General features: G+C 52.6%; 9 protein-coding genes across 9 annotated transcripts; 6 read left to right on the forward strand and 3 right to left on the reverse strand.

The window, feature by feature from the left end:
- Positions 1-314: 314 nt before the first annotated feature.
- J4E86_005181 (uncharacterized protein) lies at positions 315-1643 on the forward strand (the record flags this gene model as incomplete). Its single annotated transcript, XM_051445717.1, has 2 exons — positions 315-541; positions 593-1643. 2 exons carry the CDS (start codon positions 315-317, stop codon positions 1641-1643), a joined length of 1278 nt encoding a protein of 425 aa, XP_051302484.1.
- Positions 1644-1907: 264 nt separating this feature from the next.
- J4E86_005182 (uncharacterized protein) lies at positions 1908-3344 on the forward strand (the record flags this gene model as incomplete). Its single annotated transcript, XM_051445718.1, has 3 exons — positions 1908-2349; positions 2663-2929; positions 2983-3344. 3 exons carry the CDS (start codon positions 1908-1910, stop codon positions 3342-3344), a joined length of 1071 nt encoding a protein of 356 aa, XP_051302485.1.
- A 1199-nt stretch (positions 3345-4543) lies between these two features.
- J4E86_005183 (uncharacterized protein) lies at positions 4544-5951 on the forward strand (the record flags this gene model as incomplete). The annotated part of the gene is made up of 2 exons (XM_051445719.1): positions 4544-5628; positions 5681-5951. 2 exons carry the CDS (start codon positions 4544-4546, stop codon positions 5949-5951), a joined length of 1356 nt encoding a protein of 451 aa, XP_051302486.1.
- A 111-nt stretch (positions 5952-6062) lies between these two features.
- On the reverse strand, positions 6063-6389 carry J4E86_005184 (uncharacterized protein; the record flags this gene model as incomplete). Its single annotated transcript, XM_051445720.1, has 2 exons — positions 6063-6254; positions 6282-6389. The coding sequence occupies 2 exons, from the start codon at positions 6387-6389 to the stop codon at positions 6063-6065; spliced, it is 300 nt and encodes a 99-aa protein (XP_051302487.1).
- Positions 6390-6638: 249 nt separating this feature from the next.
- J4E86_005185 (uncharacterized protein) lies at positions 6639-7007 on the forward strand (the record flags this gene model as incomplete). The annotated part of the gene is made up of 2 exons (XM_051445721.1): positions 6639-6731; positions 6849-7007. 2 exons carry the CDS (start codon positions 6639-6641, stop codon positions 7005-7007), a joined length of 252 nt encoding a protein of 83 aa, XP_051302488.1.
- A 114-nt stretch (positions 7008-7121) lies between these two features.
- J4E86_005186 (uncharacterized protein) lies at positions 7122-7911 on the reverse strand (the record flags this gene model as incomplete). The annotated part of the gene is made up of 3 exons (XM_051445722.1): positions 7122-7301; positions 7354-7506; positions 7558-7911. 3 exons carry the CDS (start codon positions 7909-7911, stop codon positions 7122-7124), a joined length of 687 nt encoding a protein of 228 aa, XP_051302489.1.
- Positions 7912-9432: 1521 nt separating this feature from the next.
- On the forward strand, positions 9433-10101 carry J4E86_005187 (uncharacterized protein; the record flags this gene model as incomplete). Its single annotated transcript, XM_051445723.1, has 1 exon — positions 9433-10101. The coding sequence occupies one exon, from the start codon at positions 9433-9435 to the stop codon at positions 10099-10101; it is 669 nt and encodes a 222-aa protein (XP_051302490.1).
- Positions 10102-11651: 1550 nt separating this feature from the next.
- J4E86_005188 (uncharacterized protein) lies at positions 11652-13155 on the reverse strand (the record flags this gene model as incomplete). The annotated part of the gene is made up of 2 exons (XM_051445724.1): positions 11652-13062; positions 13124-13155. The coding sequence occupies 2 exons, from the start codon at positions 13153-13155 to the stop codon at positions 11652-11654; spliced, it is 1443 nt and encodes a 480-aa protein (XP_051302491.1).
- Positions 13156-13616: 461 nt separating this feature from the next.
- J4E86_005189 (uncharacterized protein) lies at positions 13617-15684 on the forward strand (the record flags this gene model as incomplete). The annotated part of the gene is made up of 4 exons (XM_051445725.1): positions 13617-13776; positions 13836-13904; positions 13961-15294; positions 15352-15684. 4 exons carry the CDS (start codon positions 13617-13619, stop codon positions 15682-15684), a joined length of 1896 nt encoding a protein of 631 aa, XP_051302492.1.
- Between the last annotated feature and the right edge of the window lie 5351 nt (positions 15685-21035).

A 21035-nucleotide genomic window follows, 5' to 3' on the forward strand; every position in this document is an offset into this window, starting at 1 on the left:
ACTCCATGGTAATGCGATAAAGTGGATCAGACAAACCACTTAGGACACTTCCAATCGTGTTCGCACAGAAGACAAATTTCGCCGATTTAGGAAGTCGCCATGTCCACGTGACTGGGCGCGTCGCTGTGCGACCGAAAGATACGCTAACGGGGTCTGTGCGGTAGCAAACGGGCGCTGCTCTATTTTGACTCTCTCACTTACCCTGCTCTAATGGATCGCTAATTTCAACATTCCCTTTTGGATGGTAAATTGATTCTTGTACCCTCCACTTCACCTCGCCAACGTTGCGCCATCACAAGGTCGGTACCCGTAAGATGGCGCCAGTGTCGTTGACTAAAGGCGCAATGATCCATAGCACACAAGTTTCAAGGGCAGTGGGTGAGGGCGCTGAAAAGTCCTCAGACGACGACGACGACTTCCACCTGGACTTGAACACTGATCTGATTGGCAAAAACACGGCCAAAAAGGATCTTAACATTGTGAACGATTATAGACCAGATTGGACATGTATGGAAGCCTACCGCGAGTCCTATCAAAACTGGTAAGTGTGGTCGCCGAAATTTCCGAGATTTCAGCCTCTAACTACGAGTAGGAGAGACGGCATTCTGAAATCCTTCGACCTTGATCTGTCCCGATTCCTACCAACGTACATTGAGAAAGGACGAGAGCTCATCATTGAAGCGCGCCATCCAGATAACGAGAACCTTCTTGGCTACATTCACTTTAAGGGTGACAAGGATGGAAACTGCATGGGAGGCCTGAAGATAGTCAACTTCGAAGCCACCCTCAAATTTTCCGATTTGGCTACTGGATCAACTTCCAAGGCCGACGAATCTGGACAGACTGGACAACATGGAGATGGTATGAAGATATCTTCTCTTGTTTACCGACGTAATGGCTACGATGTGCGCCACGAAAGTGGCGGCTTCAGCTGGCACTACATTTACAAAGAGGGTAACTTCATCTGCTCCCTCACTCGCATCAACGCGGTCAAATTGAAGGAAATCAAGAAAAAGGACAAAGGTCAACCCCGGACCCGTAATCACCATGCCTGGGAGGATGTTTGTTTGATCGTTGGCGAACCAGGAAAAGTCAAAGATGTGAAAGGGACGGAGGCACCAGGTAAACGGCTGAATATCATCGACTTCAAGGAATGGATCACCGTCACCCTCGACATCAATCCTCCAAAAGACATCATCCGCACTATCCACGGCGATCTTATCCGCGACCCCGAATACCAAGCACGCATGTACCTTCGTGGTCTGTTATTGCCGCGCGGGGGAACCCAGCGACAACAATACGTTTACGGATACAACTTTGTCAAGGGGAACACTAGCGCCGATCGCGATGCGCTTTCTGGTGCAACAGAAGAGAGTGAGGGTATCATCGCCATCTGGTCAGCTGCAATACGAGCAGATAGGTCGAGTAATTCCGAACTGCTGACGGATTACACCAACCTGCTCCTGGGTTCGATTGGCAAGAAGGGCGATGTGATGATGTATCCCTACCGCCACGGACACGAGCCTATGCCCAGGGAGATTGCCAAGAAGGTGTGGGAGAAGATGTTGACGCTCAACATTAGCGAAGAGGGTCAGGTAGCCTTCTACTATCGGGCTGGCGAAGGGAAAGATGTAGGGAAATAAGCTTCATTGAAACGAACTCCACTAACTGTAGCCTTCCAGGAAGCTCACGCTATCAGCAAGAATTTGCGAAAAAACCCTACTCCGCTCGGCCCCGACTTGTGGAGAATTCTGAGGAAGTACAGTCTTTGCAGAACGCCAAGCGAGGAGTTACTTCATCTTTTCAGTTCCGCAGAAGTCGTGAGCCCTGGACCAGACAGTATCTTCGCAGCAAGCATGCACAAAATGCTGCAATGCTTGCTATCCTCTTCTCCAGCCACCCGAGATATGGAGCTTACTTTCGTAGCCGGTGAACACCTGAACATCGATGCTGGGTTCTTTGCAGGTATCTGGAAAGTCCACAGCAAGTGGCTCACTTGGGCCGGCGCACACGAGCAAGCATTCTGCGAGGAGGATGGATCGGGGATCTTTTCCTGCGATCATGCAGTCCTGCAGCTATGGGATATCATGATCTCCCAGCTCATCGCTACCGGCAAACATCCTCGTATAGCTACTGAAGAACGTTGGCTGAAGAGTATGGCTAGGATTCGCCTGTCGCAGATGCCTCGATCAGTCGCGTGCCGTTCGACACAGAAGAAAGGCGAGCTTGTGGTCACATGGGAGTCTACGGATTCACACATGCACAAAAATAAGACGGTTAGGGTAACCTATCATCGGGGCTCCCGCGAACAGGTAGAAATGCTGGGCAAGCAGTGTCTGAACCATGACGGTAAGTTCCACAGGAACAATGGACTTCACACTCAAGCTAACGATGGGCAGAACGGGTTTGCTCCTGCCCAAGCCATGTATCTCAGGCTGTCAGCGACGGTGTCACCTTCTCTGATCTAGATCCTGACCGTTTTTACTTCCCTTTCGTATCCCGAGACGTTGAGGGGGCTTTCGTTGGTCAATATCGCGGCTCGGTATCGCCTCTCAAGCATGACGTTATCGTCCCACGTACTTCCAAAGCGACCACAGTACCCACGACACGTAAGTAACATATTACCACTTTTAAATGTCCGAGAGAGTACTAATCCAACCAGATTCGGTCGATTCTGGCTCACGCACTGCCACTGTAAAACCAATCGATCCGCGTAGCAACTACCAACCTCCTAGTGTCAGCGAAGACGATGAAATGGAAGAGAACGGGTCTCTGTACCAACCTCCAAGTAGGAGTTCATCTCCGTCACTTCCAACGGCTACACCGGCACCGCCAGCACCGCGAGCGCCTCCGAGCCCCAGGCCACCACCAGAGCGCAGCAACACGGCGAGGGTAGACTTGACAGACCGGTCAAAGAAAACATCCTATGGTCAGTATCCCCAGCCATTAAATTAAATACGTATCAAGCTAACCCATTACAAGTTCCTGGCACTAAACTTGAGCACAAGTCGCTAGATTGGGGTGGTAGCTTCCCCGGAAGCCACGACTTCTACCGGACTCGCGAACACCCAGACCAAGACATATATATCCTCAAACCGAAAGTCGGCACGAAGAAACCGCGTCACAAGAGGGTACTTTCGGGGGGTATGGATCGCGGTAGTGCGAAGAGATCGAGGACCAGTATGGTGGCCAGCCAAGCGGACGCGTCGTCATACATTGTCATTCCGAGCTCAGACTCTGAGGAAGATCCAGATTCTCGTGCTACTCGAGGCAGTCCCTTCGTACGTGGTAGCCAGGCGACTGCGACTCCATGGCCGGAAGGAGGCGTAACCTATCGTTACTGAGCGAGTGACGCAACGTCGACATTTGGGTATCTTGGGACGCAGCTACTGAAGGATCGTACGAGACTTCTTATTGGATATTTACCGGGAGCTCTTTGCACTAGGTCGGTTAACGTACCGTGTCCACGCGAAGAGGCCCCGAGACGCCATCCTGCAGGGCCATCGGGCCACGCTGTCAGCCCTAGTCTACCCGTACTGCATCGACGTTGCATTCGCGTATGTTTCTAGCGTACCTGAAAGCCTCTATTCAGCGTGCTATTCGAGGAATGAAGTGTTCCTGTCGTCAGTGTGGCTAGCTTGTATGCCCCTGACACGCTGGCGCCCCTTGTCACTGGCCGGGATGTACATAGTCCTCTTGAGCTATCTTAGTCTTGCATGCATGACAGGGTCTCAATATAGCGTGAATGGATATGTGCCTTGCAGGAATGTTTATGTTTCGTGCAGTTCGCATGGAAGCGATAGGTTCGATGGTGCCGCTTGCTACAGTGATGCGTGATGCTAGCACACTACGACACAAGCACTCCATATCCGTGAAACATGCAAAGCTACATACTAGAAGTCTCGCGAATAGTATGACAACAGTGATCGTGTTCCAAAGAAAGCCCAAGCTCGTGGTGGCTGCCGAGCTTGATACAGCACCGCGTGGTGACTAGATGTATATCCTGGATTGACCAGTGCATGCCACAACTGGGACCTCTCATCCTTTTTTCTACTAACATTACAAGATTTCAACAGCTCAAATGTGATGTCAGTCTGCGCTTCAGATTCACTCATCGCGCCGCATAGCTGAATCGGGTTAGCATGCTACGGCCGCCGCCGTCTCGCTTAGATGCGGCGACCTTTCCAACGGCCACGATAATCGGAACCGTCGGTGACGACTGCGCAACGCTTCAGACGTCGATATCAGCAGATAGGCAGGCGATTAATCACCTGCCATGTCCAATTGAAGCCATGGCAGCCGGCGCAGAGGGCATCGGGAAAAGCAACGGAGCTTGCCCGTCGCAAAATCTTGCTCGATGAGGAAACAACCTCCACGAATGCCCCGCGCCTAGTCTACAGCGACCACAACGACATGGCCGCTTTCGGCCCACTATACTCACTAGCCGCTTGTGGTGCGAGTGATAGTAGTAGTGCGTGATGATATAAATACGCAATGCGATGGTCTTGGATGGTCATCGCTGCATCAAACCTCTCCCACTTCTATGCTCTGCGACGATAAGCCCTGGTTACTGAACAACATGTCGTCCAGCAAGCCCTCATACCTCGTCGTTGGCGCCGGCGTCTTCGGCATTTCAACTGCTTACCACCTTATCAAGAAGTACCCAGATCGACAAGTTACTGTTGTCGACCAGGATGCTTGGGACGCCGATAACCGCGTAGCAGCTTCGTGGGACTGGAACAAGGTCGTGCGCGCCGACTACGACGATGTCATTTACTGCAGACTTGCGCTCGAGGCGCAAGATGTGTTCAAGGAGGACCCGTTATGGCAACCATACTTCCACGAGACTGGTATCTTCTGGGTTTGCCGTTCAGATTACGCACAAGAAGTCATCGACAACTACAAGAAGCTTGGACGCGAAGCAGACCTGCAGTCAGTCACCATTGAGGAGGCGAAGAAGTTGTTCGGCGGGCTTTTCGAGGATGCGAACTACGACGGCGCAAAGAGTGTACTCGTCAACAAGACAAGTGGTTGGGCACAGGCTGGTGACGCGCTAAGAGCAGTTACCAAGTGGTCGATCGCAAAGGGCGTCAAGTACATCACCGAGAAGGTCAAAGACCTAGACTTCGACAGCGCCGGCCGATGCACAGGCGTCAACACAGAGCAAGGCAGCACCATCAAAGCCACCCACACCATCCTCTCAACCGGCGCCTACACCGCCAAGCTCCTCGAGCAAGCCGCCCAGAAAAGCGGCAACCCCAACCTGCGTTCTGGCTCAAGAATTGTCGCTGGTGGTATCACGACCGGCATGACGACGCTAGACGAGAAGTCGTACGAGAAGTTCAAGGACATGCCCGTCGGTGTCCAGGGCTACACCGCCGCATACGGACCCTTCATCGGCAGCTTACCGCCTACCAAGGACCGCGAGCTCAAGTGGTGGGGCGAGAAGATCTTCAAGCATACACACGAAGTACTACCCGGTCGCTTCGTTTCTGCGCCGCCGTCTGGAAAGGATTATAACCAGTGGGACGTGCCTGGTCCGTTGAAGCTGGATATCGATCACGCGAATGATGTGTTTTACGGCAAGAAGGGCGCGAATTGGAAGATGGAGAAGCATCGGATTTGCTGGTAAGTTCTACACTCATATCTCTCCTGTTCGATCAGTACTAACATCACCCAGGGACGCATTCACGACTTCATCCGACTTCATCATCTCGCCGCACGCCGGTGCCAAGGGCCTCTACGTCGCCACATGCGGCTCCTTCCACGGCTACAAGTTCTTCCCCGTTCTCGGCAAATACGTCGTGCAGATGCTGGAAGACGAGCTGGAACCAGCGCTCAAGGAGAAGTGGGCATGGGATCGCGAAAGGCCGGCGCCTAGCCTCAACCCCGACTGGCCTAGGTTCGAGATGACGGATTTGATGGACCAGTGGCCAAAGGCCAAGTTGTAAGATGCAGCAAGAGGATTTTGATGAAGTTAATGAGTGGATGTTGCATAGTTACATGGCGCCTGGGTTGGCGTTTACATTTCTTTTACATAGCGGATGTTGTCAATAACAATCCTACTTTTCCACCTTGCAATCCCATCGCCGTATTCCAGCCGTCTCCTCAAGTTCCACCTCGATCTCATCGACCCACCCATTCATTTCTTCCAGATATGCCGTGATCTTGCTCAGACAGCGTTTGAAGTGTCGCTTTTGCTCCTCATTCAGCGTTCTGAACTTATCTTTACCCCACGTACCCAAGTAAACATACTTCATATCTTTTAGCGGACTCATCACGTTTCCGGTAAGACAGTCCATTCTCTCGGCTTCGGTGGTGAGGGAAAAGAACGGATCGATGAAGCAGCCATGAAAGTAGAGCTTTTCCAGAGGACCGGGAACGCACATCTTGGGTGTTTAGAGCAGATTACGGTAAGGGAATGATGTCTGAGTTGGGGAAGACAAAAGGGCGCGAATGGATTTTAACTTGAACAAACACCCGTGCAGTAACCGTATGGCGCTTTCTCACATTGTTAGAGCGCAAACATTCGGTCATGAAAGGGTATATACGCTTGCGTGCTAGAAGGTGCGAGCAAGCACACGCCGTATATACCGCGAGCGAACGTACCAGATCTGCCCGCCACCGCCTACCCCACGATGTCCTCTCGCATAGTTGGAAATGACCCCAAAACCTTCACAGATAACTTCGCAATCGAGGAGCTCTACAAAGCAGTCCTCAGGTTCCAGCGCGTATGCCTCGGTAGAGATGTTAATGGCAGCATGATCGAGACATCCGGCCGAGCGAAACACCCCACTCTAAGCGCGGGTAACAAGAGCCTTTTCAAAATAACTGCGGCGCATATGCAGAATGTTCTCAATTGGAGTAGAGAGATCGGTTTGGACATGAACGTTGAAGAGGCTGGTGATATTGGGAAACAAGGACTACCTGATCTGCCCGGTTGGGTGTTGGGAGAAGAAATTAAGAGAAGCAAGCACGGTGACGATTGGTTGCAGTGGAGCAAGTAGCCCCTCATCGTGTAGCATATACATGTTCATTTGATTCATATTTACATCGAAGTGTCACACCTACAGTAGGTGCCGGCCAATTTTCCTTTCCTCCTCTTCGCATGCAAGACACGTCTAAGCAGTGAGCTTGCTCTTGATGAAGGTAAGGGCCTGGTTTCCGTAAATGCTGACGTACTGCTGGTGGTGGTTGGCGTCGTTTCCGTTGCAGCAGTATGGGTCCTGAGAGTCGCAGTAGCTCTGGATGATGCTGGTGCTGGCGGGCGAGCAGGAGAACCCTGAGGGGCGGGCGGCGAACTGAGGTAGGTGTTAGTAAGAGTAACTGTGTATGAGAGAAGGGTAAACTTACGCCTTGGGCCTTGCAGGTACCGACGTTGTAGGGGAGACCGTTACGGTTGTGGGGGTCACCCATGAAGATTGCGGCCTTGACGGCTGCCAGGGCGGTGCCGGTCAATGTGGAACCTGCACCGCCGCAGACGGCGTTGTCCATGATCTGACCTCCCTGCGGGCCGTTAGTACTTGGCTTTCTTGGATTTCATGGCATCATCCATACCTGAGAGTATCCGATGAGGACGATCTGGGTGTCAGGGCACTTTTGGTTGTAGGCAGTAACAGCCTTGACAACAGCCGCAGTTCCCTGGGAAGCAGAGTTGTCGTAGGAAATGCCTCCGCAGGCAGATCCTCCACCGCACGCTGGGTATACGATGGCTTCGGATCCTGCACCGGGGTAGGCGCTCTTGACGGAGTTTACGAGCCCAGCGGCGGTACCGTAGCCATTGCTTTGAGGCAGGGTAGTCTCACGAGCTCCGAAGATGTAGACCTTAGGGCAGCTCTGGCGCTCGGCGAGCTCAACTGGGCCGGCGGCCGCGAGACCTGCAAAGAGAGCTGTCGCTGCAGCGAACTTCATGTTGACGTTTGGATAAGTGGGTACTTTGCTTCGGATGGAGATGAGATGTCAAGGGAGCGTGATGATCAAGTCTGGGCAACGGGTGAGGTGTTTATAAAGACAGTTTCACTTGGCCATAGTTGCTGTCCTTTAGGCAGAATCGATTGCCTCGACTGTACACCATAGCGTATCGGTGGGGTACAGAATACTGGTTTGCGTTCTCCTGGCGCACAGATGGTCCTTTCATCCGTCCTCGCAATTTATCTGAGCAGTCACGCCGTCCCTGTGACGAAGATCCGACAGGGATTATTGCCGTAGCCCGCATCTCTTTCATGCAGAACCAAGCCGAGCTCGTCTGGGGTACATATGAATCCCAGTGTCTTTCGGGGGAAAAGCGAGCAAGCGAGCGAGTAGAACGGTGTAACGTATAGCACCTTCGGCACATCGCGCGGTGGATAGATGGATGGCGTTACGGCCGCGTGGTCAGATGGTGTACCGGCGTGGAGCCGAACCGTTCTGGCTAAAAGGCAGCTCTCGAAAAAGCTTGGGTTGGCACCTTGGGAATCCGGGGTAAAATGCTTGTTTCTCGGAGCCTCAGCGCTAACATGGCGTACCTGAGGATGGAAGAAGCATAGCTTCCGGATGTGCGTAAGAGTGCCAATGTGGTGTATAGGGTCAAGAACGTCGATAGTAGCGAGGTGGCACTCACCGCCCCTCCCCAATTCTGCCGGTGCTCTAAGATTACTGAACAGTATTGGGGCCAGACGATACTGTTCTAGTGTGACTTGATGGCGAGTTCAATAGCGGTCTGGTTGGACGTAGCGACTCGTGGCTCTCCTTATAATGAAACAAATATAGAGCGGGTCTGTCCGACTGCCGTGTTTGCGTCACTGGCAGACCTATCACTAATCAGTGCATGTGTAGCTCGAAGAGACTCACTCTGCATGCGCATAGACTACTTCTGGAGGGCGAGCACGTACGACATGGCTGTACATGAATTTGCGTGAAGATGAAGGTTTGTGAGAGACCTCCAGGGCTAGGTACCAAAGTGCCTGCCCAGGTGTGACGTCATCACGACATCCTCACGATTTAGCTCCATCACGCTACGCTAGATACGTCGTAAATCGTTGCGCCCCTGTACTCAACTACCAACAACGACTCCAAGGTTATGTCCAATGTATTAGCAACACAATACCGAATGTGCGCTGGTTTCTCTCGTGGCTCCGCCCACGAAAAGGCGTTGTTGCTTCAAAAGAACGCACAGTGCTGCCACAGAACCTTGGAGCGCATGATCTACCAACCTCTGCAGGCGAAGAAAGTGTATTGAGAAATCGTAATGACATTCAGAATCTTCCGACGAATTGTCGATCCATGTCTTCATTTGGGAGGCCTGTAAGTTCTGTGCAATGGGAGCTTTTAGAAAGAGTGCGGGGCATGTCGTCGTGCGGCGCAGTCAAAGTGCAAGGCCTGACCTCACGTTTGCAGCGCGTATCATCTCTCGTCCATTTTGAGTCCGTACAGCCGGATAACACAACCTTCACCATGTCATTACAAGACGGCACTGTCGAGAACGGCGCGGAACCGACTTACAAACACGATGAGACGGCGAAGCCCACAATTGAGGAAGAGACGCGAGTTGACATGATCAAGGATTGGATCAAAACGTGCGACGAGCATCATGGCTCTCCATGCGTTGTACCCAAAGCGGACGCGGTCGCATGGCCTACATGGCTCATTGACGTTGTAAACGCATGCGTAATTGAGGGTGAGGTTGCCGAGCGTTATCTCACCCTCAGCTACGTATGGGGCGGAGTGCAGACTTTACAGTTGAATAAAGACAATATCGATCGGTTGAGGCAGCAAGGAAGTCTCGTGAAAGAAGTAGTGACCCTACCCAGGACGATACGAGAAGCTCTGGAAGTTACACGATTTCTCGGACAGCGATACATTTTCGTTGACCAGCTTTGTATCGTTCAGGATGATCAGCAGCATAAAATGACCGAGATTCAAAACATGACAGAGATCTATGGGAACTCTTACCTAACTCTTGTCGCTATCACAGGTAGTACGGCCGACACTGGCCTGGCTGATACTTTCGACAGATGGATACACCAATCTCCGTCGGGCATCAAGTATCTGGATGCTGACCACGATTACTCGTTGACGCACGAAATTACCGAGGGTAGTACATGGAATCAACGAGGATGGTAAGTAATGTCTCGTATACCACATAGCGGGAAAGCGCTTGTTTTAACGGCTTCCGTTAGGACCTTCCAGGAAAAGATATCCTCAAGACGCATTCTATATTTCCTCAAATTCCGAAAGAACGACGTCTTATATCAAGAAAAGGAGGACCCATGTCGCATATCATGGAAATGCCACCAAGCTGCCTGGCATGACCTACGCGGCCGAGTAATAACCGAAGAGGTAAAATGTCTCGATAAACCTGGATATGCATGTCCTGGCCCAGTTACCTGGCCCAGCTTCAAGGAATACCAGTCCATTGTCCGCAGTTATTCACGACGACACTTCACGTATGATTCCGATGTCGTTCCAGCATTTGCAGGCACTGCTTCTTCACTTGCAGATATCTTCCCTGGCGGGACCTTGTACGGCCTACCCATTTTGTTCTTTGATGTTGCACTCCTCTGGATAGTCCCTTCAGGGGCGAAAAGAAAGAGCATAGATGTAACTTCGCATGAGAGTATTCGGCCACCAAGCTGGTCTTGGATGGCCTGGCGTGGACAACTGTGGGGAGGGACTAATCCCTTTTGGAGCAATTTTTCTTTGGGTGGGACAAAGGGTGCGGTTGTCTCTCCACTTGTTCAATGGTATTACATCAGCGCAGGGGGAGCTCAGGTCAGGATCGAGAACGAGCTCTACAAGTACAGACACCTCGCTCAAGACAGCGAGAGCCCGCTTCCTTCGGGATGGAGCCGAACGATATCCACCTCTAGCAAGTCTGATATGCGCGACAAACTTTGTTACGTCACACCATGCGCCCCAGGACAGGAGTTTCATTTTCCAATTCCACTCGTGGATGCGCCAGATGCTGTTACGATACCAGTGCCAGCTTCAAACAAAATCACCTGTCTGACTGAGCGCGCATACTTCTCTCTGGACAGACCTGCTAAGGTTTGGGCCCGCCCTAAGTTTCCGGCACTCCGTCTTTTCCCGCATATTGTTGATGCCTCGGGATCGATTTCGGGTAAGATGTTGGAAACAGGTGACAAACCACCCGAAGGAGCTGATTCGATTATTATGGTCGAACTCATTGCAGTATCGACCACTCTCCTAGGGGCTCTTCCCTCGGGCTGTCCATTTACCCATCTAGAAACGTATTGTCCAGGAGCTCGCGATTTCTACAACGTTCTTTGGATTGAGTGGACAGACGGTATCGCCTACAGAAAGGGCGTTGGTTTTGTCACCAAGGCAGCATGGGAAGCAGCTGATCGGGAGCTCATCGATGTTGTGCTTGGATGACGAAGAGTTTTGAAGCAACTTGGTATATGCAGCGGATACAGATATCTTCTGCTTGGCTATCAATTTGGATTAGCGGTACAGCGTCTTGTGTCGAAAAGGTTCAGGCGTATATCATAGTTAGCTCATTAAGCTGCTCCGCTAACAAGGCGACTGGCAAGTTCGTCGCGTTTTTGACGTCAAAAACGCGACGAAAGTGGAAGACACGGATGATGATGTCATCAGCACTCTTTTTCTGATGATAAGCTGGGATCTAATAGTTTTATTTCCTTTGCCTAGCTTCAGCTCACACCAGAGCACACCCTCGCTTTCAACAAAACATTACTCATCTCAGCATGCTCTCCCCACTCATCCCCCCACTTGATCAGACCCGGGAATGCGCAGAACAGAAACCTCCGATCGACATCCATATCAGCGCCATCTTCCACAGCGGGATCAACGTCATTAACAGCTTCCATCGTGCGTTCATCGAACTGCATACTCGCATCTTGGCAGCGGAAGAAGAGCAACTGGTAACGAGCCTTTTGTAGAGCCAGTGTACGCTGCAACGTCACGGCGTCTTTCAATACCCCAGTGAGCGTTGACTGAGCGGATGGTGGAAGGCTCACGGACGTCAGCGTGAAGAGTATGTGGCTGATCTCTCCGGCGAGTCGGTGTAGTGAGGCTTCTCTTTCGGTTTCGATGTCACTGTGCGCTTCGCTACGTTCGAGCACCTGCACGGTAGCGCGCACCCATTCCCGATATGTGGTACCAAGATGCCGTGTGTGCTCTGCGAGTGGTCGTAAGCCAGCGAAAGGATCTGAGCTAGGTAACCCAAACACAATAGGAGCATCGAAAATCTGCATAAGCGAATGCGACACGATAGCCTGATACAGCGCAAGCTTATCCGTACTCCGAATGTTAACACTGTACAGCGGATTCAACGCGCTGAGAACCTCCTCCGTCTCCTTCGGAAGGTTTTCCAGATTCAACCTCGATCGCCGGAAGTTCGACACCGTCCATTCGCGCACGCGATTTGCAAGTTGTGAGAACGATTCTGCCAGCTCACTATCCGTGATCTGTGAGTCCATGCGCGTGAGCGAGGATATGCTTGACTTCAGTGCGAGAAGTTGCTGGAGCCTCTCTTGTGATTCCTTCTCGGCGGCGTGGAGGCGTAGGCGTAGGTCGTCTGCTTCCCCATTCGACTGTGGTCGCTCGATGCGGTTTTGATGTGTTTTTTCGTGCGACGCGAGCCGCTCTTCGAGCTGTGCCGGTGGGACTGTATCCGTATTCGAAGCCGACTGAGCGAGTTGCGCCCTCAGCTCCTCAATCGCGTCTTGATCTGCCTCCCTGAATTGTCTCAATCTTGATAGCTCCTCCCTAGCCAAGCTCTGTTCCTCCTTCGCAATCGCGAGAGCTCTTTCCAGGTCCGCTATTCTGTGTGCCATGCGCGCGTCTACGGCATCATCGCCCGATGACGCCATTTCCGACTTGCTGTAAAGCTCATTGCTAGGCCCTGGAGGTGCAGTGTCTCTCTCGAGATCTACCGCACCTTCGCTTTTGCGCTTCAGCATATCATTGAAGGGGTATCGGCGTCGATGTACTTCGTCTTTCCTCGCATTGGGAGCGGCTACGGCAGCTTTCGGCGGGGTAACGACGTTGTTGGCGGAGGGCTTCGTTGATCTCGAGATGAGTCTGGTACCACGCTTCACGCTGAGGCGGTGGGTAGATTCTGGGTATATTAATACATGTTAAGACCGTGCGGTTGAAGTACTGAGGCTTGCCAGAACTCTTTCGTTCGGTCATAGCTGGGACCGGGCGCGTTCCGACCTAAGGGCGCATCGGAACCAACTTCAAAGCGGGCGTCAAAGACCCAAACCTCCACACCCCTCTCGAAGAATATCACCATCGAATGGCTTCACGTGGGACGACACGAGTGTGCCTGGGCGAGCTGAATCCTGCAGCCTTGCGCGAGCTGACGATCACCAACCAGGGCCCGCAGCTGGGCGACTCCTACAGCAGTGGGTAGCGCGCGCCGTTCCTAGGCTTCGACATCACACCGCGCAAGGTTTCCGCCGGTGCCTGAATCATTCGCATGTCCTTCAGGCAGACACACTCATGACCTTGACGTCTTCCCCGTATCCACGTCCACGCCCATGATACTCTTGTGCTTTTCGTAGGATTCAGCCCCGCGGTCCGACCCACGCGACAGCCACGCGATCTGCCAAAGCCGGCATTGTAAACAACAAAGATCAACACACCGAAGAATGGCCATGAACCACACGTTTCCCAATCGAGGAAGTAGCATTCCGTATACTTTCAATCCGGGGAGCAATGCGACAATCGACATAGGCAGCGTACCTGAAGTGGGTAGTACCACAAAGGATAGGTTGGTCGTTGGTGTCGACTTTGGAACCACCTACAGCGGTTGGTAGCAACTATTCCACGATATGCGACCGATACGATTGGACGCTGAAGCTCGATAGGTGTGGCTGCCGTTTACAGTGCGGCCCCTGACGACATTGACATCATCAAGACGTGGCCTGGCGGGAACGGTATGTTGTACTTGGGTTGACCAAATGCGCATCCACGAACTGACATGTACGCGCAGGTATCACGTCCGACAAAGTCCCCACCGAAATTGGTTACAGCGAACCACCCTCCCGTAACGGCTCAGTCTCGTCGCTCGATGCGCCCGCGAAACCTGCGCAGAACATAAAATGGGGGTTCCAATTCAAGCCAGAGGAGACGCGTCTCAGGTGTATAAAGCTGTTCCTCGACAGGAACCAGAAGCTACCGCATTTCGTATCGCCGCTTGAAACCGCCGCGCAATTGCGCAAGTTCGAGAAGACGGTCATGGAGGCGGTCTCGGACTATCTGTCGCAGATATACAAACATACAATGGAGACTTTGACAAAGAGATACGGAGAGACATTCATCAGCTTGACCAAGGTTGAATTTGTCTTGACAGTACCTGCCGTGTGGTCAGACTCGGCGAAGGATGCGACGCTGAAGGCTGCGGAGAAAGCTGGTATGGGCAACAGGCACGAGCTGAAGCTTATATCAGAACCGGAGGCTGCGGCAGTATATACTCTAAAGGCGATACAACCGAACCATCTGAAAATTGGCGACAACTTTGTCGTCTGTGATGCTGGTGGCGGTACTGTCGACTTGATAGCCTACAAGATCACCCAACTGCATCCTCTTCGCGTCGAGGAATCAGCAGTCGGAACTGGCGGTCTTTGTGGCTCTACGTTCATCAACTATCGCTTCGAAGAACATGTCAAGCAGCGCATTGGCGCGGAACGCTATAGTTGGATGCGCGAGAAGAAGATGAAGACTTGGAATATGGGGTTGAAGTACTTTGAGGAGTTCGTCAAGCGCAACTTCAATGAGGAGGAACACAATGAAGTCAACATACCCTTCCCGGGATTACCGGACGATGAGGAAGCGGGGCTTGACTCTGGGTTCCTTGTCATGAGTGCGGAGCAAGTCAAGGACCTATTCGATCCGGTTGTCCAAGAAGTTATAGATCTGGTGGAAGGTCAAGTCTACAGCATAAGAGCAAAGGGAGGTCTGGTATGCGGAATCGTCCTGGTGGGAGGCTTCGGGCAGAGCAATTACCTCTACGGTCGGATGAAGTCCCACTTCAATAGCGCACCTCCACCTCCCTATACCGAACGACCAACGCACGCGGTCGCATTGAATGCCTCGCAGGCAGTCGAAATATACCACCCGATACATGCGTGGACAGCAGTGGTGCGAGGCGCAGTACTCCGCGGGCTAGAAGGCAATATGGTCATTAGCAGAAGAAGTCGATGGCACTACGGTACCAGTTACGCGACAGTCTTCGATGAGGCGAAGCATCCCATATCCGACCGATATTGGAGTCCGCTCTGGGAACGATGGATGGTATCCGACCGGATGCAATGGCACATCGCAAAGGTACATACCCCCTCACCTTCTCCATAATATACCACAACATACTAACCTCCCACACAGGGCGCACAAGTCTCAGAAAACAGACCCATATCCTTCCACTACACGCGCAACTTCCGGCCGGGCCAATCCCTCATTGTAGAAGACGACCTCATAGCCTGCGACGCGGACACAGCGCCCGACTCCTTTAAGAAAGGTCTTATCAACGTCTGCACACTGACCACAGACTTGAACACGGTGCCTAAGAGCTTGTTTACGCGATTGACGACGACGAAGGGGGTGGAGTTTGATAATCTGGATTTTACGCTGGATATGCGGTGTGAGAGTGCGGGGTTGGTGTTCGAGCTGAAGGTTGATGGGGTGAGGTATGGGGGTGTTAGTGCGAAGTTTCATTGAGGAAGGAAGGCAGGGAGGGATGAGATTAAGAATGTGGTCCCGGAAGATTCATGTAGGATCCAAACAATCAAGAATATTAATCTCAGTCGAAAATTGATTAATGAAGATTCTGTGGATATGGTGCGCGTCAAGGTGATTTTCGAGTGAGTGTCAATGTGTGACAAACGGTTGAGACGAATGTTATTCCAGGGCAGCCGACAGCGGAACATACACTTGATGTCTACTGCCGATTTGCCGCATGCGGCACCACCTGTATCGGCTGCGGCGTTACTGCCCTGGCAAGATCGAAAGATGAAAGGATCGCATCCTGAAGTAAAGCGATAGGAGCGGTCGAAATCGCCGTGGATCTTGATCTGATCGCAAATCGCAACTGGGGGAAGAATTCTTCAACGGAGATGTGGGTGCGAAGGAATACACTGGAGAGCCCCATCGATGACCACTGCATTATTCGCACAGTTCTCGTCGGCGGTGCTTTGGGCTGCGCATGCCCAAAGATTAAAGGTTTCTCACGGATCACCATTAGGTTTTCGTGAGCACTCTATCTGACAACGATAGCGACCCCGAGTAATGTCGAAAGTGTATATATCACCTAGGTTCCCACGCGTTTGGTAAACGGACATAGTACCCGTTGTAGACAACAGAACCGATGCTATTTTCTGAGAATAAGATGATTCAGCAAGGGCAGGGTGTCGAGCGTAGTTTGTGCTGCGGATTTTCGGATGCTGAACTATCCATGTGGTGCTCGTGGGGCAAGCGTGGATGGGATGATCCAGGGGGTGGGGAAGCCGGAAAACCTAGTTTTGCACTGTAACATTGTAGTCGTAAGAGATGGTTTGGTTTGTAGATTCCTAATCTACAAGTCATGGTCACATACCCTGGTAGTAAGACGCGTAGACGAGTTTAGGTTGTGAAGTCTAACCCACGCGTAGACTATCGTGGCTGCATCATGTTTCCTTTTTCATACCAGCGCGATCCCGGGTATAGAGCCTCCCGGTAACGTGTACACTTGGCAGCAAGGCGAGCAGAGATCCTGATGCGGAACTAAAGTCCCGACGATTTGAGGTTTTGGTGATCCGACCTAGTTGTTCAAGGGGGTGCGCTGACTAGTGGAACCCCGCATTTGGGTTCCATGCGTGAAGATCGTTAGCAGCGATTTCACACCCTCGATCGCTCGGGGGACGTCCCGCCTGTAAGATCTCAACCTGTGGTGCGTGGAGATTGCCGTGGGCAGTGAGTGAGATTGGTGGCGTGATAGTCGATGCAGGTATTACCAGGTTTTGCATCGCATTTAGAAACCAGGACAAAGACTTGCCCACGCGATGGATGTGGTCACTTGTGGGGCCTGTCGAGCGCAGCACACATCGATGGATTTCGCGACTAGATCTGTACGATACTGAATGCGGTAATTTGGGCGAATCATGGCTCTCGGATGCGAGTCCGATGAGAACTGCCGCGTATCGGATCGGAATCTCTACCGGTGGCACGGGCAAATCTCCCGAACAAAGCCGATGGGAGAATGGTTCTGGTGATACCCTCAGCATCTTTGATCAATATCATCACTGCTCAGCATTTGGTCGCCGGAGTAAGACGATGTTCGAAGGAACAGGCGACCAGCGATTCAGGGTCCATGAGGATATCTGCCGAGTCGTGCATGGTGCGTGGTTAGCGAACGGGACTTGCCATTTCACGCTTCTAATACTACTGCACTCTAGTTAAGTAGAATTGTGAAACCAGCGCAACATGACGAAGGACCGATAGCTCAAATCGGCTTTTCGATTCGAGATGCGTCCGTTGTACGAAGTGAACCATACTATCTCCAACCTCGATAACATAGTATGGTTCAGGCGACGGGGCGGAATGTTATTCTCGCAAGGTGTCGCGGACAACTCCGTCGCAGCTGCGGTCGGGGACATATGACGTAGAAATCGCATGATTAGTTGGAGAAGAACCGTATTCCTAGGGTTCGAAGGCCCTGTCAGCAAGTGAGGCTGCGTGCCCGCTAGAATAAAGACTTTAGTATACCGGCTTTCTATATAAAATAGGAAAGGTCTCCCCGAAGCAATCGAACTTTAACCATAAGGCGAGCAATTCGACGGAGGCTCGGCCAAGACGTGATCGACCATGACAGCTGAGCGGAGATGGCTCCGTAGCTTTCTGGTCGATCATAATGCAGAGCTTTAGAGTCCGGCTGTTGATAGCGGACGCTGAGGAACTGTGCCAACGTCGAAGCGCGTCTAGAAGTATGCGGCCGGCGTTATTTTCGTGAATTATAGGCGAGGTGTTGCGCGGCTGTCAACGTGTCGCGTTCACTCTCCTGAAGATCACCCACTGAGTTTACCAAAGCGGACACTAGCCAACGTGATGCTGATCTCCAGAGGTTCGGTATGGGGCTCCGCCATGTCGGGCAGACAGCGTGGCGACAAGACTGGACGTTCGAGATGCGCTAGGAAACGTGGTGACTGCCAAGCTAATATGGGCTTGGTGTTGAGGAGTGGTGTGAGGGTCTCAGCAAACTCAAAGTAGGGGAAAACGTTCATCTCAACGATGTGCTGGTGTGAATTCAAAGTGATGCGATTGGTCGTTTGAGCTCGAGCGCAACCACACCCAGGCTTCGGGTGGCGCCGGTCAGTATCATGAACTTCCTAACCTTCAGTAGCCTACTCAAGGTTTGACCAAGGCGCCCTTACTCTTGGAGATGCTTTCCCCTCTAGACGATGAGCAGTCTCAGGTGTGGTTGTACGACTAGCTTATATCCGAGTATCTGCCCGTAGCTAGCTCTTGAGAAAGCGAGTGCGGAGACCACATAGCCGGGAACGGTCTCGCGTACGCTTTCAAAGCAATTCGCCGGTATACGGAGTACGGTGCGTTGTCGTTGCATAAGAACGAAGATGTTGCATATGCGCAAGGATGAATGGCCGTATCATGCGAAAGAACTGCCGTGGTGTCGATAGTTGCTCATATGGCTAAGGCGCAGGACGTGATAGTCGCTAGCGTCGAATCGAGCATTGAACGAAGAACCCACATAGAAGGTGGGAAAGTATTCTGCGATGTGACATGTCCAGTCTGGCGGGCCTGGCGTATCGTTTGAGCCGGCGAAGGATCTGCTATACGCCCGGCATCTGTGTCTTTGTTACCTCGGTGAAGCCTGACCAGATGGAGGTTGCACCACTGTGTCGCCGTGGCGCAGACTGCAGGGCTGTGATGCAGCCATAGTCGTACACCCTTCTCCAAGAGTCCCGGAGATGCCGCAGTACAATGATTGTCGATGTAGCGAGACAAGTGGGGTTGCAATGCTGACATTCATGGCCCAACCCCAACGTGGGGGCACTGTGTAGTCGCTACTATAGGCAGGAAGTACCAGAGCTGCGCAACATTGATACGGCCCTGCGATTTTGGTACTCGTGCTTTGATAACGAGGTGGTAATGTCGGTCATGTCCGCTGTCACCTACTATGAGAGGCTAGCAGTAGTGTCGAGGAGTGCTGGCCTGTATCGTGAGGACGGTGGAAGAGACGATGAGGTGGTGGAGCTTGATATCGCGCCGCCGGCGCATGTCACCACGGCCAATCAGGGCGTGGTGGTGGTCGAGGTGAAGGACGCGCGGGGTTTTGGAGGTCTTGCTATCTGTGCGCAGCATGGCACTGCAATTGGCAGGCGCGCACCGCAAAGTCCTAGGGTGGAAGTTGCGATTAAGCGAGCCAAGACTAGCGAGGGGGAAGGCACGATGCAAGCCTCGCACGAGCGTTCACGAACGGATGAAGCGCCGTTCGCCTGTGCAGCGGCGCAAACACCAACTACTGATCACCATGTCATCCCCGACTTCTTGATAGCCGGCCCTCCGCCAAATCGATCGGTTGATGTCCGGTACGTTTCAGATACACTACACTACCGCGAACAATTTAGCCAGAATACATGACTGAACTCTGCGCACGACCAAGGCGACTCGCATCCTCAGGCCTAAAGGCTGGAGAATCGGAGGGCATTATTACCGACGACCTGGTCTAAAAGCGTCAAATCGATATTACCCTCCAATGACGTGCAAAGCTAACACAGGCTGTCGGCACCGGCAGGATGCAGTGCTGACCGCGCGAACACGATGAGTAGCGGACACATGGAAGACAAGAAAAATGGAGAACGTGGGATAGCTTTCCCTGCTTCTTGGGCGGCGTTGGCGCACTGGGAAAAAGAAATATCCTACGCCTCACCATAGACGCGCCACTACGGACCGGTGGGGGGAGACGCTGTGCAGGTGCCGTCGGGAAATAGCAAGCCTGCTGGAAACCGTCTGACCACCGAAAATTCGAGACGAATTAATAGGCCCGAAGTGCTTTTGTATCAGATCGGTCTTCCACGTGCAATCGCCTGTCTTGGGCAACGCCCGTACTATTGGTGTGCAAGTCATGCAGCGACCGTAGCCAGAGCGCTGGGTCAGGCCTCATGCGCATTAACCGACGACCGGCGGCCATCACGTACTGCAATCCAGCTTGGCCAGTGACATGCTCGCTTGACCACGCTTGTGCAACGCAACTGTGGAATCGCTGATTATCCTCAATCGCGATGACGCGAGTGGAGATTAGTCGAGCCTTTGCCAGGGCCTTGCTAGCGAGATGAACACTGTGGAGAAGGACGCGCCTTCGCAGCCAATTTGTCGCAGGATAGCATACCATGACAGCGCCAGCAGTTCACGTCGGCGTCATCCCTGCACCACCCTTCGAGACCTCTCCAACGACCGCGAGCATCGGGGGATCATCGCAGCGGGCTTTCGCTACTGGGCGGTCACGTCACGACGTCTGCGTATTGGGCCCTCATCTGCGCAAACCAAACCCTACCAGTCTCCAGTCTGCGTCAGCTCTCTCGCTCAGGCACTTCGGCCCTGTCTCCATTGAGGCCTTTATCGCCGTCCTCATCATCTTAGATCCGGACACTGTTGAATCTCACCCTGGCTCAACCACGCTTCCCCGGCGACGTTCGTACGCACAGAGCCATGCTAAATTAACCTCACAGCTTGCATACTCCTTAGCATACTGCCTTGTATAGGCCCCTTACATACGTACCAGAAATCGGGGTCAGGCAAGACATTACATTCGTCTCTTCACCAATCCAAGGCCATCCACATGGTGGCTTGACTAGACTTTCACACAAGACGATGCAAGTGGATCGCGCCGCCGCTGACGCTAGGCGGCTACCGCTGGCTGTCATCGCATCCCACCGTCGAGACGTGACAGGCAAAGCATCCCAAACAGCGACTGTGCGAAGGGTCCGAGCCATCAAAGTCATGACGCTCGGACTTTGCTGGCCTGCACACCCATCCATCCCGCACATCACTTGGTCCAAGCGGGCCCACCAACAGCA

Source organism: Alternaria arbusti, assembly GCF_024043155.1.
Source record: "Alternaria arbusti strain BMP 1465 chromosome Unknown scaffold_6, whole genome shotgun sequence".
NCBI classification, from domain to species: Eukaryota; Fungi; Ascomycota; class Dothideomycetes; order Pleosporales; family Pleosporaceae; genus Alternaria; species Alternaria arbusti.